Source organism: Oncorhynchus mykiss, chromosome 30, assembly GCF_057628025.1.
Source record: "Oncorhynchus mykiss isolate SJ-2025 chromosome 30, ASM5762802v1, whole genome shotgun sequence".
NCBI lineage: Eukaryota > Metazoa > Chordata > Actinopteri > Salmoniformes > Salmonidae > Oncorhynchus > Oncorhynchus mykiss.
Window position 1 is genome coordinate 24,900,484 of NC_143051.1, and position 20,098 is coordinate 24,920,581.

Consider the following 20,098-nt stretch of genomic DNA (forward strand, 5'->3'; position numbering starts at 1 on the left):
CCCCTTGGCATTTTTCCTATTTTGTTGCATTACAACCTGTAATTTAAATGGATTTATATTTGGATTTCATATAATGGACATATAATGGATATACACAAAATATGTTGGTGAAATTAAATGAAAAAAATTACTTGTTTCAAAATATTCCAAAATATTCACCCCTTTGCTATGAAGCCCCTAAATAAGATCTGGTGCAACCAATTACCTTCAGAAGTCACATAATTAGGTAAATAAAATCCACCTGTGTGCAATCTTTAAGTGTCACATGATCGGTCACATGATCTCAGTATATATACACCTGTTCTGAAAAGCCCCAGAATCTGCAAAACCACTAAGCAAGTGGCACCATGAAGACCAAGGCGCACCATGAAAACCAAGGCGCTCTATGAAAACCAAGGCGCTCTATGAAAACCAAGGCGCTCTATGAAAACCAAGGCGCTCTATGAAAACCAAGGCGCTCTATGAAAACCAAGGCGCTCTATGAAAACCAAGGCGCTCTACAAACAGGTCAGATCTCATATCTCCCTCACAAGCTTTAAGCACCAGCTGTCAGAGCAGCTCACAGATCACTGCACCTGTACATAGCCCATCTGTAAATAGCCCATCCAACTACCTCATCCCCAAACTATTTATTTATCTTGCTCCTATGCACCCCAGTATCTCTACTTGCACATTTGTCTTCTGCACATCTACCATTCCAGTGTTTAATTGCTATATTGTAATTACTTTGCCACCATGGCCTATTTATTGCCTTACCTCCCTTATCCAACCTTAATTGCACATACTGTACATAGACTTTTTCTACTGTATTATTGACTTTGTTTGTTCCATGTGTAACTGGAATAAAAAGACAATACTAATTTCTTCAGTAGGTCGTATGATTGAGTGTAGTCTGGCCCAGGAGTGTGAACGGAAAGGCTCTGGCGCAACAAACTGCCCTTGCTGTCTCTGCCTGGCCGGTTCCCCTCTCTCCCCTGGGATTCTCTGCCTCTAACCCTATTACAGGGGCTGAGTCACTGGCTTACTGGTGCTCTTCCATGCTATCCCTAGGAGGGGTACGTTGGTTGAGTCACTGACGTTATCTTCCTGTCCCCCCCCCCCTTGGGTTGTGCCGTGGCGGAGATCTTTGTGGGCTAGGATGGTAAGTTGGTGGTTGAAGATATCCCTCTAGTGGTGTGGGGGCTGTGCTTTGGCAAAGTGGGTGGGGTTATATCCTGCCTGTTTGGCCCTGTCTGGGGGTATCATCGGATGGGGCCAGAGTGTCTCCTGACCCTACCTGTCTCAGCCTCCAGTATTTATGCTGCAGTAGTTTGTGTCAGGGGGCTAGGGTCAGTCATATCTGGAGTACTTCTCCTGTCTTATCCGGTGTCCTGTGTGAATTTAAGTATGCTCTCATTCTCTTTCTCTCTCGGAGGACCTGAGCCCTAGGACCATGCCTCAGGACTACCTGGCGTGACTCCTTGCTGTCCCCAGTCCATCTGGCTGTGCTGCTGCTCCAGTTTCAAATGTTCTGCCTGCGGCTATGGAACCCTGACCCGTTCACCGGACGTGCTACCTGTCCCAGACCTGCTGTTTTCAACTCTCTAGAGACAGCAGGAGCGGTAGAGATCCTCTTAATGATAGGTTATGAAAAGCCAACTGACATTTACTCCTGAGGTGCTGACTTGTCGCACCGTTGACAACTACTGTGATTATTATTATTTGACCATGCTGGTCATTTAAGAACATTTGAATATCTTGGCTATGTTCTGTTATCACCACCCGGCACAGCCAGAAGAGGACTGGCCACCCCTCATAGCCTGGTTCCTCTTTAGGTTTTGGCCTTTCTAGGGAGTTTTTCCTAGCCACTGTGCTTCTACACCTGCATTGCTTGCTGTTTGGGCTTTTAGGGTGGGTTTCTGTAAAGCACTTTGAGATATCAGCTGATGTAAGAAGGGCTATATAAATTGATTTTGATTTGATAACTGTGTGAAATTGCTTTATCTTGGCCAGGTCGCAGTTGCAAATGACAACTTGTTCTCAACTAGCTGACCTCGCTAAATAAAAAGTTGTGAAGTATAGGGATATCCTTGTCTCATCGCGCACTAGCGACTCCTGTGGCGAGCCGGGCGCCGTGCACGCTGGCCAGGTGTACAGTGTTTCCTCTGACACATTGGTGCACTTGGCTTCCGGGTTGGATGTGTGTTATGTCAAACCGTGCGGCTTGGTTGGGTTGTGTTTCGGAGGACGCATGGCTCTCGACCTTCACCTCGAGTCCATGCGGGAGTTGCAGCGACGAGACAAGACTGTAACTACCAATTGGGGAGAAAAAAGGGGTTAAAAAAAGAGACTTACAGATTAGGGTTATAAAAAAAAAATCTGAAACTTTGAACATCCTGTGGAGCACCATTCAATCCATTATTTTTTACCCTGTTTTTCGTGGTAACCCAGCTTCTTAACACAGTGCGCATCCAACCCGGAAGCCAGACGCACTAAAGTGTCGGCAGAAACACCGTGCACCTGGCAACCTTGGTTAGCGCGCACTGCGCCCGGCCCGCCACGAGTCGCTGGTGCGCGATGAGACAAGGATATCCCTACCGGCCAAACCCTCCCTAACCTGGACGACGCTAGGCCAATTGTGCGTCACCCCACAGACCTCCCGGTTACGACAGAGCCTGGGCGCGAACCCAATGTCTCTGGTGATACAGCTGGCGCTACAGTACAGCGCCCATAACCGGGAGGCCCTTCATTCAATCCATTATTAAAAAATGTAAAGAATATGGCATAGCAAACCTGCCAAAGTGCCACCCACCAAAACTCAGAACAGGCAAGGAGGGAATTAGAGGCAACAAAGAGACCCCTGAAGGAGCTGCAAAGCTCCACAGTGGAGATTGGAGCATCTGTCCACTTTAAGCCGTACACTCCACAGAGCTAGGCTTTACAGAATTGTGGCCAGAAAAAAGCCATTGCTTATAGAAAAAAATTACTGCCAGGGGATAGGTAGGCCTAAAACTATCTATGGACCAACTACTGTTCACAATTATTTCTACTCAGACAATTAAACTCATACCTCAACTGTGTTGATCCTTATATTTCTACGTATTTCATCAGGATTATATCACTGTCAGGTTTACAAAAATAGGTATTTCAGAAGGTGTGCAGTGTAGCTTTGGCTAAATCTTTAAAAGCCTGTTATAGTGGTCAGAAATAATTAATATTCACAAGATGGCGCTGTAGCACACTTCTATCTCAGAGCTATGGCTGTACAGGTAACTGCCAGAATAATAGAAACACTTGAGTAAATGAGGGATACAAAGTATATTGAAACCAGGTGCTTCCACACGGTTGTGGTTCGTGAGTTAATTAAGCAATTCACATCCCATCATGCTTAGGGTCATGTATAAATTGCTGGGCAGGCAATTATTTTGGCTACCATGGCTATGCCACCGGCTATAGGGTGACAATGCACCCATCCACGGGGCACAAGTGGTCACTGAATGGTTTGATGAGCATAACAACGACGTAAACCATTTGCCATGGCCATCTCAGTCACCAGATCTCAACCCAATTGAACATTTACGGGAGATTATGGAGCGTTGCCTGAGACAGGGGTTTCCATCAACAAAACACCAAGTTATGGATTTGCTCGTGGAAGAATGGTGCCGCATCCGTCCAATAGAGTTCCAAGCACTTGTAGAATCTATGCCAGGGTGCCTGCCTTGAAGCTGTTCTGGCCTCGTGGTGGCTGGCTGTGGTGGCTCATGTTGGTGTTTCCTTTCTTTTGGCAGTTACCTAGTAGTTTATTTCACGGTTGAGTGAGTTAATTCTGGGCGGAAAGAGGAAGCTAGATAAGTAGGCTGCTAGGGTAACTACGATGTTGCAACAGTGTAACAACGGAGGAATTGCTGATTGAGTCCGGGTAAACAAAGCAGAAGACATTTTATAAATACTTTGATGACCTTGTAGTTGTTCTTGACTGCATTTACGTGGTGAACTTTCAAAATGGTGAGTAGTTTGGAATTGTTATTGAAACATGGCAACATTTATGTGTTGCGCCTGCTGAGTGAGTGCTAGTAACGTTAGCAACAAGTAAAATAGTTTTGATGATAGCTAGAGCTCACCGAGGAATGTCAAGAACGTCGTTGACTTTGTATTAGGCTACTGTTGTTTCAAACTGTTTAACCAAAAGTACGTTTAACCAATAGTATGTTTCTCATTTTTATGTGAAAAAAGAATATGCGTATGTATTTCTCATGATTGGTTACTGTTACTTGATTGGTTACTGTTACCAGTGGCGGTCGGTGCTGTTTAAGATGAGGGAGGACGATTTTTACTTTTCATGAGCATGGCCTTATTTCTATTACAGCACATTGGATGACTGTCATTCATATTCCGTTCACCCAGTTCAGTGTAACATCGATAGGTTTAGGCTACTACACGATTCTCTAATTTTCCCTATACCCATCATGAGGTTGCTACAACCTAGCCTATGAATGAAAGTTTACAAGGTAGGTGCACACAGGTGGAGAGAATTATGAGGAGACTGACAGTGATGAATGTACAGACAGTGACACATTCAATAACGCCTTGCACACTCAAGCCTGCATCTAGCAATCTAGGGTGTAAACATTAGTCCAACAGAGTTTTTTTTTATTGGACAAATTCAGGTATGTTTATCCTCGTTCCATTTGCTTCCGTTTAAGAAAGGGTTTTCAACAAAATCGACTGAATGAATCACGCGTATTCACGGTTCACTTTCATAGCAGCCACATTGTATTCCTTCTCGCATCTATGCACTCCCCTCCTCTCACCTTTCCCCTTCGCTTTTGGACTTCAATGCACAACACAACAGCCTACATATGAGCTAAGGTAATGAATGTCATAGTCAACATAGCTAATAGAACTAACACGTTATTAAACCTGCTATAATCATGCAGTAGTCATTAAGCAGTTTAACACTTTTTAAAATAATCTTTATTTTAACCTTTATTTAACTAGGCAAGTCGGTTAAGAACATGTTCTTATTTACAATGACGGCCAACCCCAGCCAAACCCAGACAACACTGAGCCAATTGTGCGCCACCCATTCATGGCCGGTTGTGATACAGCCTGGAATCGAACCAGGGTGTCTGTAGGGACGCCTCTAGCACTGAGATGCAGTGCCTTAGACCGCTGCGTCACTCGGGAGCCAACACAACACTTACACCGGCAGGCCCCGGTGGCAATAAATTAAGAAAACCAAAAGCATACTGTAGCAGGCTCAAGAGTGTAGGGTTTCCACGTCACCAAGTTCAATAACCAAACACGTACAGGGAGCACAACAAGAATGCAAATGGGGAATTTATTAGGGATATTTGCACACGGTGGGAAAAGGGGGGAATCCAGTAACAAGTTCACAACGGGTAATTGTACTGGAGAATTCTCCCGCTTCTCACACTCTCCATAACATGCGTTTCCCTCTCAGCCCTCTCCCTCTTTGTGCAGCCCGCTTCTTCTTTTATGCCCAAGCTCTCAATGGCTTAATGATCCACCGGCTTGCCTCCTTGGGACAAGAAGTCCATATAAGGCTCGGGGGTGGAGTCAGCGGGCTGCAAGATATCTTCCTTCAATCACCACTCCCCTCACCTCTCCCTGCCATCTGCCACAATACCTTGACTTGGAAGAGTTCCAATGTTGTGTTGGCTAGTCACAGCCAGCATAGCAAACATAGCATCACTCTGTTTGAGCAGGCTGGTTGAGTAGGTTACACTAGCTAGCTGCATTTGCTAGCAGTAAAACTGAAAGTGAAAAAATATTATGAAATCTTTCTTGCTTCTCCTTCATTTTGGAATAAATTCATTTGTTCAAAACTGTTCAACTATTGTCTTTCTCTCTTTTTGAGTCAACTACTCACCACATGTGAGTGCTAGCTAGCTGTAGTTTATGCTTTCAGTACTAGAATAATTATCTGATCCTTTGAGTGGATAACATGTCAGTTCATGCTGCAAGAGCACTGATATGTTGGAGAACGTCCTCTGGAAGTTGTCATAATTACTGTCTAAGTGTATGGAAGGGGGTGAGAACCATGAGTCTCCTAGGTTTTGTATTGAAGTCAGTGTACCCAGAGGAGGACGGAAGCTTGCTGTCCTCCAGCTACACCATGGTGCTTACCCTACAGAGTGCTGTTCAGGCTACTGTAGACCTTTTTTTCAAAACAGTGTGTTTAAAACTGTTATTTGGTGATGTGAATATATTTAGTATAGTTTTATCTGAAAAGGATAACTTTTTGAATGTTTTACAATTTGTATTTTTATGAAATTAAGTGAGAGCCTCAACTGATTGATACATTTTCTCCCCTCTTCCTCTCTCCTTTCAGTGGCAAACCAGTTAGTGTGTGTGTGCACCTTTGTTACCATGCAGGAGGATGAATGTCCAATCCAATGAGACCATGCTCTTTGAGGAAGAGGTGGACAAGACAAGTCGGGAGGTTGAAGAGGACAATGTGTCCACGAAGATGGTTACTGTCAACTGGGACCAATGGGACAGGTTACTGCTGCCCTCTCCACTGGACTCTGGTGTGCACAGTCTGGACACGGTGTACGACAGAACCACCGTGATGATTGAGCAAGACCCTGTGGGTTCTACAACTGACAATAAAGAGGAAGAAGAGGACCTGATGATGTATCTAGACGAGGGATTTGAGACGGAGGACCGTGGAGGTCTGGAAGACCACTGGGAGGCCATGTCACAGGGGTACATCCACCACACCATCTCCCAGGACCAGATCCAGTTCACCATCAACCCTGGTTCCACACCCATGCCCCGGCACATCCAGGGGGCCACCATCACACTACACTCTGAGTGCCCAGATACCCACCACAGCGAGGTAAGCCTTTATATCCAAAGACCTGAAGACTTGTGTTAGCTCCTTGAGCTAATGCCAAGGCAACCCGTTTCAACCCCAGTTGGTCACATAAGAGTTAAAATAAAATAAATATATGGGGTAGATCAGCTTTAATATTGTAAATCTTGTAGAACCCAGCCCCTATTGAATACACAGTGGGATATTGGTTATGTTGCACTTCCTAAGGCTTCCACTAGATGTCAACCGTCTTTAGAAACTTGTTTGAGGATTCTACTGTGAAGTGGGACCGAATGAGAGAGGAATGAGTCAGAGGTCTGCCAGCAGTCACGAGCTGGTCACGCGCATTTCACATGAGAGTTAGCTGCGTTCCTTTGCTTTTCTGAAGACAAAGGAATTCTCCGGTTGGAATATTATTGAAGTTTTATGTTAAAAACATCCTAAAGATTGATTCCATACATCGTTTGACAAGTAACGGAACTTTTTGACATTTCCTCTGCAACTAGGGAACGCGCTTCATGACTTTGGATTTGTTTACCAAATGTGCTAACAAAAGTAGCTCTTTGGACAAAAATGATGGACATTATCGAACAAATCAAACATTTAGTGTGGAACTGGGATTCTTGGGAGTGCATTCTGATGAAGATCATCAAAGGTAAGTGAATATTTATAATGCTATTTATGACTAATGTTGACCACCCAATATGGTGGATATCTTTTTGGCTGCTTTGTTGTCTGAAAGCTGTACTCAGATTATTGCATGGTTTGCTTTTTCCGTAAAGCTTTTTTGAAATCTGACACAGCGGTTGCATTAAGGAGAAGTGTATCTATATTTCCATGTCTAACAATTGTATTATCATAGACATTTATAATGTGTATTTCTGTAAAATTATGTGGCTCTCTGCAATATCACTGGATGTTTTTGGAACTAGTGAACATAACGCACCAATGTATACTGAGATTTTTTTATATAAATATGCACTTTATCGAACAAAACATACATGTATTGTGTAACATGAAGTCCTATGAGTGTCATCTGATGAGGATCATCAAAGGTTAGGGATTCATTTTATCTCTATTTGTGCTTTTTGTGACTCCTCTCTTTGGCTGGAAAAATGGCTGTGTTTTTCTGCGGCTTGGCTCTGACCTAACATAATCGTTTGTGGTGCTTTTGCTGTAATGCCTATTTGAAATCGGACACTTTGGTGGGATTTACAACAAGATTACCTTTTAAATTGGTATAAGATACATGTATGTTTTTCTTTCTCCCCTTTCTACTTGCCTTCTCCACTTTTGCAGTAATGCTGCAATCAGTTGGTTGTAATTTTGGATAGAGCAAAAATGTCCATATATTTTTGTTAATTGTTTGTGACATAATTCCACCAGTCCCATTTATGATATAATTTACAAGGATTATGCCATTTGTATAATTTTTCACAATTATATATATATATTTAAATCAATTACTGTATTTGAGTTTAACCATAATATTTGTTATTTTTTTCTGTGTCCGGAAAACACACTCCTGGTATTGTGGTTTTGAGGAGGAGAGGCGCTGTTGCTCATTCACATACACTGATTATACCAAACATTAGGAACACCTTCCCCCCCTCCCCCCCCCCCCCCCCCTTTGATGTTCTTTGGTTGGTGGATCATTCTTGATACACACAGGAAACTGTTGAGTGTGAAAACCCCAGCAGCGTTGCAGTTCTTGACACAAACCGGTGTGCCTGGCACCTACTACCGTACTCTGTTCAAAGGCACTTACATTTTTTTGTCTTGCCCATTCACCCTCTGAATACCACAAATACACAATCAATGTCTCAAGGCTTAAAAATAATTCTTTAACCTGTCTCCTCCACTTAATTTACACTGATTTGAAGTGGATTTAACAAGTTATATCAATAAGGGAGCATAGCTTTCACCTGGATTCACCTGTTCAGTCTGTCATGGAAAGAGCAGGTGTTCTTAATGTCCCAGCCATTATGTCCTGAAGGATGTTGCAAGGCTATAGCTAGGCAGAGCCATTTGTAGTATTATTTTAAATTACACCATGTTGAGAGTGTAGGCATCAACCCTTAGGGCAAACATTACATCGGGTTGGTCAGGCTCACACATGTGATGTCATATGATGTGCATTCTCAATCTGTGAATAACTGACAGACCCTCTTTGGCATAATACATATACACTCTAAGAAAAGAGGGTTCCAAAAATGTTCTTTAACTGTCCTCATAGGACAACCCTTTTTGGTTCCCGTTAAAATTATTTTTGGGTTCCATGTAGATAGAATCCTCTGTGCAAAAGGGTTCTTCATGGAACCCAAAAGGGTTCTGCCAGGAACGAAAAGGGTTATTCAAAGTGTTCTCTTATGGGCACAGCCGAAGAACCATTTTAAGTTCTGAATAGCACTTTTTTCCTAAGAGTTTAGAACATGGAGGGGATTAAGATGTCATTAAGTCACATCATCACTGAGAAAATAGACCATGCTAGGTTAGCAGCAGCACCATATTCTGTGAAGGCGACAAGCCAACTGTTATGATGAAGTCAGTGAGTGAGAGGAAGAGACAGGAGAGGGGATTGGTTTGGGGTGGTGAAATTGGGCCTTCCCGGGAGCTAGCTCTGAAGCTTCTGTTTTCCCTCATCAGCCTCTCCCATCCAGAACCAATGAGTCATTATCTCAAGTTCTCGGCAGATGTCGAGATGAGAGGAATATTTCACTGCTCTCTATGCTCTACAGCCTCTTGGTTCTCTTTCTGTGAAGCTAATTAGGTGTCATTCATACAGGTGCACTTCAATCTTCTCATATAAACCAATACAGCTAATTAATTTCCAGACTTGATGTAATGCTTGTCAAGTGTTACGTACCGGTAATTGCCATGAACACTTCCTACATGTTAAGCGTATGTTTATGTATGTGGCGGTGTTCCATCTTTTCGACATAGGCAAAGAGTTGTTATATAAACTGTCTGTTCTGCAGGTGAAGCGTTACCAGTGTCTATACAAGGACTGTACTCGTACCTACAGCACAGCAGGGAACCTGCGGACCCACCAGAAGAGACACAGAGGAGAGTACACATTTGTCTGCAACCAGTTGGGCTGTGACAAGGCCTTCCTCACCTCCTACAGTCTGAAGATCCACATCCGCGTTCACACCAAGGAGAAACCCTTTGAATGTGATCAACAGGGCTGTGAGAAGGCCTACAACACACTGTATAGGTAAGGGTGAAGCGTTTTCCAGAACCATTGAATAGGCAGAGCAGGTACTCCAATTTAGCTGTCTTGCCTCCCCACATATTTTCTTAATAGATTATTTCCAGGCCCAATGTCACCAAAATTGTCAACTGAAAGCAATCGTGGTCAAACAATTGTAATAAAATAAAATAAAAGTCAAATCAAAGGGGGTAGTCTTCCTGCCATGGATCAAGAGAAGTGTCACGTGATGATGTTTCATAAGTTCGGCACTCTCCTGACCCCCTGACCTCAAAGTTAATGAACATATCCTAGTGGCCTTTGGTATGCTGACCCCAAGTAAAGCCACAGCTCTGTGACTATCTGTTGGTGTGCTGAACTGCAAACATCAGCCGTGTCAGTTCCATCTGTTGTGATTGTGTTGATGTGCAGGCTAAAAGCCCACCAGAGACTGCACACAGGGAACACGTTTAACTGTGAGTCAGATGGATGCACCAAGTACTTCACCACCCTGAGTGACCTGAGGAAACACATCCGGACACACTCCAAGGAGAAGCCCTTCAGGTGAGCTCACAAGTTTTCAGTGGGTTGAATGAACAAATGAATGCATGCACGAATGCATAAATGGGCACAAATCACCTAATTTTGTGTTTTCTCCCCAGGTGTGATAATCCTGGCTGTTACAAGACTTTCACCTCTAGTGACCATCTCCAAACACACTTCCTGGGACACACAGGTACAGGTGTGTATAACAGGAATTGTGGGGAGAGAGTGGGGATACATAGCATGCTCCTTTAGCTCAAACCCTGTTTATTTTGAAATAAGACTAGGAAGAGTTGAAAACCGTTTTTCCAGAGATTCAGATACAACAATACGTTGTAGCACTTCTCTTTCCTCCCCGCTACGCTTTATTGAGTATTCCTAATGGAGTATGGCTTCCTCTACTGTGTGTGTCTGTTGAATACATCAGAGTTTATTTCAGCCCAGTAGATAGGCCTTAGAACCGCTCATCTCCCCAGATTCTTATTGGCCCATTTATTCTCCTAACGCCCTGTCAGTGAATCCTGGTGAGCCTATTTATCCACATCCAGCAGAGTGCTGAGATCACACACACATAAGAGGATGGCTTCAATGTAGCAGATACATGCTATGGTATGGAATGTAGAGTAGAGACACTACCCATTGACAACACTGACTGTGCATAATGACACACACACACACACAAACAGTTCCAAAAGTCCAAACCCCATCAATCTGGGCGCTTCAGCCAGACTCAAGCAAACGCTCATGTATTTGTAGTAATTCCAAAACTATTTGAACCCAAGTCTGATTGCTGCTGCTGTTGTTGTGGTGAAGAACACAGCTATTAATACTGCTGCTTCCTCTGGGGCCCTGGCTCTCTCACTCTCTCTCACACACACACACACACACACATGCACACATCAAATATACACACACACACACACACACACACATCAAATATACACACATCAGACACACACACATCAAATATACACACACATACATACTTGTTTCTTCTCACACTCCATTCTGACTATAACACTGTCTGTCATTTGTCTTTCTAGCCTGTTCCTCTGATACCAGAGAACCCAACAAACTCTTCCTCCCTCCGAGGAGCTATGAGTATCAGATGGGGTCTCTTTAGTAAACCATTGCATGTGATCTGTGAATGCATGGAGACATCTGTGAACTCACATTGATTTCAGAGGCTGAGGAAACACAGTCAGCTGTTTGGTTGGCTTCCCACTGGAAGTTTCCATCTGTAAGATGCAGGACTGCTTGTCTGTGCGTGCTTGTTTCTCAGACAACGTTAGTGGCTTGAACCTCCTTGCCCTTTTCCCCAAAAACACAGGCCTCAAGGCACTAACAAATCTACTTCACCATAGTCATGTTACTAATGTTCCTTGTCATTATGCATGGACTTGTATATTGCTGACAGTATTTCTATATCCTCTCACCTTCAACCATGAGGCTAAGAGTTGTGGATGCAAATTACCTTTCTATCTCCAAGCTGGGACTATTTCTCAAATTATGGGTCTGGAAGCATCAAGGTCGGCTGCTGTATAAGAGAGACCAATAAAAGTAATGTGTGTGTGTGTGTGTGTGTGTGTTATTTCTCCTAGGCGAGCCACCCCTCCTTCAGGTGGACACAGACGGCGATATCTCCCTAAGCGCCTCCAACAGCCTTAGAGACAACATCAAAGGTCATGACCCTGGAGCGTCAGCTGACATCACTGACAGCCGCTCTCTCTTAGAGGTGAGTGCTCCCACCATGTGACTGAAAATGTCACTTAATGATGTTTTAACAATGATACATTTCATCTGTTTCTGTCTCATACAGAGGCTTGCGAAAGTATTCACCCCCCTTGGCATTTTTCCTATTTTGTTGCCTTACAACCTAGAATTCAAATGGATTTTTGGGGGGTTTGTATCGTTTGATTTACACAACATGCCTACCACTTTGAAGATGCAAAATATTTTTTCTTGTGAAACAAACAAGAAATAAGACACAAAAAATGAAAACTGGAGCGTGCTTAACTATTCACCCCTCAAAGTCAATACTTTGTAGAGCTACCTTTTGCAGCAATTACAGCTGCAAGTCTCTTGGAGTATGTCTCTATTAGCTTGGCACATCTAGCCACAGGGATTTTTGCCCATTCTTCAAGGCAAAACTGCTTCAGCTCCTTCAAGTTGGATGGGTTCTGCTGGTGTACAGCAATCTTTCAGTCATACCACACATTCTCAATTGGATTGAGGTCTGGGCTTTGACTAGGACATTCCAAGGCATTTAAATGTTTCCCCTTAAACCACTCGAGTGTTGCTTTAGCAGTATGCTTAGGGTCATTGTCCTGCTGGAAAGTGAACCTCCGTCCCAGTCTCAAATCTCTGGAAGACTGAAATAGGTTTCCCTCAAGAATTTCCCTGTATTTAGCGCCATCCGTCATTCCTTCAATTCTGACCAGTTTTCCAGTCCCTGCCGATGGAAAAACAACCCCACAGCATGATGCTGCAACCACCATGCTTCACTGTGGGGATGGCGTTCTCGGGGTGATGAGAGGTGTTGGGTTTGCGCCAGACATAGCGTTTTCCTTGATGGCCAAAAAGCTACATTTTAGTCTCATCTGACCAGAGTACCTTCTTCCATATGTTTGGGGAGTTTCCCACATGCATTTTGGCGAACCACAAACATGTTTGCTTATTCTTTTCTTTAAGCAATGGCTTTTTTTTCTTGACACTCTTCCGTAAAGCACAGCTCTGTGGAGTGTACGGCTTGAAGTGGTCATATGGACAGATACTCCAATCTCCGCTGTGGAGCTTTGCATGTCCTTCAGGGTTATCTTTGTTGCCTCTATGATTAATGCCCTCCTTGCCTGGTCTGTGAGTTTTGGTGGGCAGGCCTGTCTTGGCAGGTTTGTTTTGGTGCCATATTCTTTCCATTTTTTAATAATGGATTTATGTTCAAAGTTTCAGATATTTTTTTATAACCCAACCCTGATCTGTACTCCACAACTTTGTCCCTGACCTGTTTGGAGAGCTCCTTGGTCTTCATAGTGATCCTTGGTCTTCATGGTGCTGCTTGCTTGGTGGTGCACCTTGCTTAGTAGTGTTGCAGACTCTGGGACCTTACAGAACAAGTGTATATATACTGAGATCATGTGACAGATCATGTGACACTTAGATTGTACACAGGTGCAATTTATTTAACTAAGTATTGTTATTTCTGAAGGTAATTGGTTGCACCAGATCTTATTTAGGGGCTTCATAGCAAAGGTGGTGAATACACCACTTTTCCAGGCTTTTTCAAATTTATTTTTATTTTAAACAAGTAATTTTTTTTCATTTCACTTCACCAATTTGGACTATTTTGTGTATATCCATTACATGAAATCCAAATAAAAATCAATTTAAGTTACAGGTTGTAATGCAACAAAATAGGAAAACGCCAAGGGGGATGAATGCTTTTGCACGGCACTGTATGTGTCAAGTCTATTACTGATCCAATAACAATACAATCAATACATTAGCTCTATTTTTCTTCAGTTTAAATCTGTTCTCAACTTGCGGTTATCTCTAAATCGCCCTCTTATAATCAATCAATAATCATGTTTTGAAACAGGATTTGAACCCTCGTTCCCCATGTCTCAGTGATATGAGCCTGATTTCCACTGATTCTCAGCTCAGAGAAAATAATGTAAGTCATGTTGTACCTCTTTCTTTCCACATTTTCAATGTCACACACTGAGTCTGAATCAATATATCACCATTCAATATGTCTTATAGACATGTATACAGTTAGCACTATGCTATTGGCTATATAGACGCTATTCGAGACCACAGCCATGTCTCTGGGCTAACTATACATGTCAATGTTTTTCATAGTGTATGGTAATGTAAATATAATATGGTAACTAAGACATGTACTATACAGTGCCTTCGGAAAGTATTCAGACCCCTTGACTTTTCCCAGCCTTATTCTAAAATGGATGAAAAGATAAATAAAAAAATCTCCATAATGACTTACTGTACAAGTCAAAAGTTTGGACACACCTACTTATTCCAGTGTTTTTATTTTTACCTTTTTTGTACATTGTAGAATAATAATGAAGACATCTTGATGACAGCTTTGCACACACTTGGCATTCTCTCATCTAGATTCATGAGGTAGTCACCTAGAATGCATTTCAATTAACATGTGGGCCTTGTTAAAAGTTAATTTGTGGAATTTCTTTCCTTCTTAATGTGTTTGAGCCAATCAGTCGTGTCGTGACAAGGTAGAGGCGGTATACAGAAGATAGCCCTATTTGGTAAAAGGCCTAGTCCATGTTATGGCAAGAACAGCTCAAATAAGCAAAGACATGAAGGTCAGTCAATCTGGAAAATGTCAAACATTTAAAGTTTCTTCAAGTGCAGTCGCAAAAACCATCAAGAGCTATGATGAAACTGGCTCTCATGAGGACCGCCACAGGAACAGAAGATCCAGAGGATAAATTCATTAGAGTTAACTGCACCTGAGATTACAGCTCAAATAAATGTTTCAGAGTTCAAATAACAGACACCATCTCAACATCAACTGTTCAGAGGAGACTGTGTGAATCAGGATTTCATGGTTGAATTGCTTTAAAGAAACCACTACTAAAGTACACCAATAAGAAGAAGAATAGACTTGCTTGGGCCAAGAAACACGAGCAATGGACATTAGACTGGTGGAAATCTGTCCTTTGGTCTGATGAATCCAAATCTGAGATTTTTGGTTACAACCGTGAAGCATGGAGGAGGTGGTGTGATGGTGTGCGGGTGCTTTGCTGGTGATACTGTCTGTGATTTATTTCGAATTCAAGTCACACTTAACCAGCATGGCATTCTGCAGCGATATGCCATCCCATTTAGTTTGCGCTTAGTGGGACTATCACTTGTTTTTCAACAAGACAATGACCCATCACACCTCCAGGCTGTGTTAGGACTATTTGACCAAGAAGGAGAGTGATGGAGTACTGCATCAGATGACCTGGCCTCCACAATCACCCAACCTCAACCCAATTTAGATGGTTTGGGATGAGTTCGACCGCAGAGTGAAGGAAAAGCAGCCAACAAGTGCTTAGCTTATGTGGGAACTCATTCAAGACTGTTGGAAAATATTTCCTCATGAAACTGGTTGAGAGAATGCTAAGAGTGTGCAAAGCTATGATCACGTCAAATGGTGGCTTCTTTGAAGAATCTAAAAAAGAAAATATATTATGATTTGTTTAACACTTTTTTTGGTTACTACTTGATTCCATATGTGTTATTTTATAGCTTTGATGTCTTCTACTATTATTATGTAGAAAATAGTAAAAATAAAGAAAAACCCTTAAATGAGTAGGTGTGTCCAAACTGTTGATTGGTATTGTCTGTAAATAAGGTATTTCAGATTTCTATTTTTAAGGACTTTGCAAAAATAAACATGCTTTCGCTTTGTCATTATGCGGTATTGTGGGTAGATTAATGAGGGAACAAAATGATTTAATACATTTTAGACTAAGGCTGTAATGTAACAAAATGTGTAAAAAGTCAAGGTCTTAATACTTTCCGAATGCACTGTATATGTGTTGGTCAAGGCAACTGTAGGCTGGCTTTTCTAACGTTACTCTGCTGCTGTCTTGTCCCTGTGGCAGTCTGATGCCCTGGATCTGATGTTTGAGTTGCTGTTTCAAGACAAGCCCCAGACACAGGGTGAGTACTGTACTATGTAGTGGTGAACACCACCAGTGCTTTGTCGTCTAAATGACTTGTCTCCTGTTTAGCCCTTCAAACCCCTTATTTCCTCTCCCCTATTTTCTGCAGGTGTGTCGTCGTTGGCAGTGCCCTCATGTAGTTTGGAGAACCCATCTCCAACCGTGGTGCTCCCAGAAGCATCTCCCTGTTTTATCTCTACCTGTCCTGCCCCCTCTGACTCTCTCCCTGGTGAACCCTGTCCTGTACCCCAGCCCGTCGCTGTCCTCACCCCTGGTGAATCCTGTCCAGTTCCTGTCGCTGTCTCTCCCATGATCAGTGAAATAACTAAACATGATGTGAATCCAGAACAGCTGTCCAACCAGAGCCTATTACAACAGCCAGCCGCATCCGTCTATTACCAACCTAGCTCCAATCAGAGCCTACTACCACAGCCAACCAACGAGAGCCTCCTTCCACAGCAGAGCCTACGACTAGAGCCAACCATCACCCTCCATTCACAACCAGGCTCCACCCAGAGCCTCCTACTAGAGCCAACCACCACCCTCGATTCACAACTATGCTCCACCCAGAGTCTACTACTACAGCCAGCTGAGACGCCTTCCATCTATTCGCAACCAGGCCCATACCCTCCACCCCCCAGCTCCTTCATCCAGGCCCCACTAACATCCCTTTCCCTGGGGCACTTTGCTCCTCCTACTGTCCCTGCCCAGAGTACCCTCCAGCCCTTGACCTTGTCCACACAGAACCTCCAGTGGCTGTTTAACAGTGTCAATGACCAGAGGCAGCAGGACACACAGACACAGCTATTAGTAAGTCATCATTAACAAGTTACTAATATGTTATTATAATTATTACAAGTTAGGCCCGTTAAACGCTACACTACATGACCAAAGGTATGTGGACACCTGCTCGTCGAACATCTCATTCCAAATTCATGGGCATTAGTATGGAGCTGGTCCCCCTTTTGCTGCTATAACAGCCTCCACTCTTCTGGGAAGGATTCCCACTAGATGTTGGAACATTGCTGCGGGGACTTGCTTCCATTCAGCCACTAGAGCATTAGTGAGATCGGGCACTGATGTTAGGCAATTAGGCCTGGCTCGCAGTCGGCTTTCCTATTCATCCCAAAGGTGTTCGATGGGGTTGAGGTCAGGGCTCTGTGCAGACCAGTCAAGTTATTCCACACCGATCTCGACAAACCATTTCTGTATGGACTTCGCTTTGTGCACGGGGCATTGTCATGCTGAAACAGGAAAGGGCCTCTCCAAACTGTTGCCACAAAGTTGGAAGCACAGAATCATCTAGAATGTCATTGAATGCTGTAGCATTATGGTTTCCCTTCACTGGAACTAAGGGGCCTAGCCCGAACCATGAAAACCAGCCCCAGACCATTATTCTTCCTCCACCAAACTGTTGGCACTATGCATTGAGGCAGGTAGCGTTCTCCTGGCGTCCGCCAAACATAGATTAGTCCGTCGTACTGCCAGATGGTGAAGCGTGATTCATCACTCCAGAGATTGCGTTTCCACTGCTCCAGAGTCCAATGGTGGCGAGCTTTGCACCAAGCCAGACGACGCTTGGCATTGCACATGTTGATCTTAGGCTTGTGTGCGGCAGCTCGGCCATGGAAACCCATTCCACGAAGCTCCAGACGAACAGTTCTTGTGCTGACGTTGCTTCCAGAGGCAATTTGGAACTCGGTAGTGAGTGTTGCAATCGAGGACAGACAATTTATCGCGGTACACGTTTCCGCACTCGCCAGTCCCGTTCTGTGTGCTTGTGTGTGTGGCTGAAATAGCCGAATCCACTAACTTGAAGAGGTGTCCACATACTTTTGTGTGTGTGTGTGTATATATGTGTGTGTATATAGATATATAAATAAACATTAAGGAATGTGATATTATTAGACTAACATCTGCTAGCAAACCTAAATGTATTAGCTGTTATATATATATATATATATATATATATATATATATATATATATATATATATATATATATATATATATATATATATCAATAATTCATTTAGGTTTGCTAGCAGATGTTGGTCTAATAATATCACATTCCTTCATGTTTTTATAGGCACATTATTTTATGAATTTATATTTTTGTTGTCAGTATTGTCGGTATTTATTGGTGTCATTATTCTAGATGATTTATTGAAACCTGGAGTGATGTAAAGCCAGCTAATTAGAATATGGAGAGGTTCGTCCAATCACTGTCCTTTTCATCAGGATATGGAGAGGGACTGTCCAATCACTGGCCTGCTGGATCTCAACCAGTCCAGCTGTTCATTGACTATCAGTTGTTTTAATGAAACTATTCCTCTTTTTAGCCACGAGGCATTGACATTCTGTTAATCATATGCTGAACATGCTGTCTTCTCTTGTCCTGTTGTATTTCAGCAACAACACAGTGGCTCGACACAAGAGAAGCTCTATTTCACCACAGCAATACCTATGGGAGGGAACACAGGTCATTTACTGAGATTCATCTTTTACTTTGTTGTATTTACCGATATTAACCTCTGATGTATTTAAATGTGCTTTTTACACTAGTATTCTACATTTGGATAATTTCAATGAATTTGATCGCTAAACATTATCAGTTGCAGTGCTGTAGATATTGTAATGCTAGCTACAAGACCGTACCTGTGAAGTTGTTGCACTGTACAATTTTTACGGCTGTATGACTTTTTAAAACCTTTATTTGACGTGCCCTCTGTCTTGTGTTCTAGGGACAGCTCTGCAACAGCTAGGCCTGCGTCTGCCTGTCATCGTCATCAGACAGGGAGAGTCATGCCAGTGTCGGTGCCCCTGCAGAGACGGCAGCACAGTATCAGACACAGAGAAACAGACTGGTTGTCAACCTACTGGTGAACCCTCTGGTGCCCAGGTCAAGCAGCCCCAGGACCTATCAACCCAGGACCCACCACAGCCCCATCAGCCCCAGGACCCACCACCCCAGCCCCCTCTACCGCAGCAGCCTCCACCTCCACCTGTACCTCTCTGATGAAAATTCAAGTCAACCTTTTGATAGTGAAGAAACTGTTCCTGTTACTTATCCACCTGAGACATCTTATATGCACTGTACTGTGTACTTAACTCTTTCTGTTGTTAATACCTAGTTCAGGATCAGGTCTCCCGACCCTGTCCCCATAACCTTAACCAACCGTAACCCCATACTAGTTGCTGAGGGTAGAAAGCAATCAAATGCTGCATTTCAGTGTAGATCAGGTCAACGCAGGTTATCTACAGTGTTTTATTTTGATTTATGACATGTCTGCTAGCGTTCAATTATGAGTTGGGCTAGAACAGTGGCTGGCCGCTGAGTGTAGTGTGGAAAACATTTGACTCAAGCACAAATCCTCTGTAGCGATATTCTACTTTACATCTAGTCCCGCTGGAAACATTAAGGGTGACATTTATTTTTGATGGCGCAGAAAGAAAAAGCTGCACGGGGAACATCACTCCCCATGCAGTACTTGGCATTGCAGTTTTTGTCAAATGTGTGTGAAATGCTAAATGTTCTGGGATGGTGTGCGTCATGTATCCGTACCATTTCATTATGAACCTGCAAATGATCTGGAGATGTTGTACATGCTGCTATAACAATATAGTGTATTTAGACACGAGCAAACTAACCTGGCAAAGAACACATTTTGAGTTTTTCTTGAATGTTCAAAATATAACCGTTTTTAACATTTCATTTTCTATGTAATGTCATCTGTTTACTGTTTATTTACTTACTGCCATTTTGATCAGTGGGACAGGTTAGCTGAGGTGACTGCATCGGGTTCCCTGTGGAGCTCTGAAGAGTTTATATGATTTTTTTTCAGAACAAAAAATC

General features: G+C 43.0%; 1 protein-coding gene across 2 annotated transcripts; it reads left to right on the forward strand.

Annotated features, from left to right (window-relative positions):
• The first annotated feature begins 3,441 nt into the window (after positions 1–3,441).
• On the forward strand, positions 3,442–19,957 carry mtf (metal response element-binding transcription factor). Of its 2 annotated transcripts, none has more exons than XM_021559481.3 (11): positions 3,442–3,984; positions 6,335–6,844; positions 9,799–10,037; positions 10,443–10,574; positions 10,673–10,746; positions 12,155–12,288; positions 14,149–14,223; positions 16,184–16,241; positions 16,353–17,053; positions 18,655–18,724; positions 18,987–19,957. In XM_021559481.3, the coding sequence occupies exons 2-11, from the start codon at positions 6,383–6,385 to the stop codon at positions 19,259–19,261; spliced, it is 2,220 nt and encodes a 739-aa protein (XP_021415156.2). In that variant the 5' UTR covers positions 3,442–3,984; positions 6,335–6,382; the 3' UTR covers positions 19,262–19,957.
• The last annotated feature ends 141 nt before the right edge of the window (positions 19,958–20,098 follow it).

Bases quoted from the DNA above. Each gene is read 5' to 3' on its own strand.
- mtf (XM_021559481.3), top strand. From the start codon at position 6,383: ATGAATGTCCAATCCAATGAGACCATGCTCTTTGAGGAAGAGGTGGAC. The intron at 10,038-10,442 runs GTAAGGGTGAAG...GTTGATGTGCAG, and splicing joins GCCTACAACACACTGTATAG to GCTAAAAGCCCACCAGAGAC. The intron at 10,575-10,672 runs GTGAGCTCACAA...TTTTCTCCCCAG, and splicing joins TCCAAGGAGAAGCCCTTCAG to GTGTGATAATCCTGGCTGTT.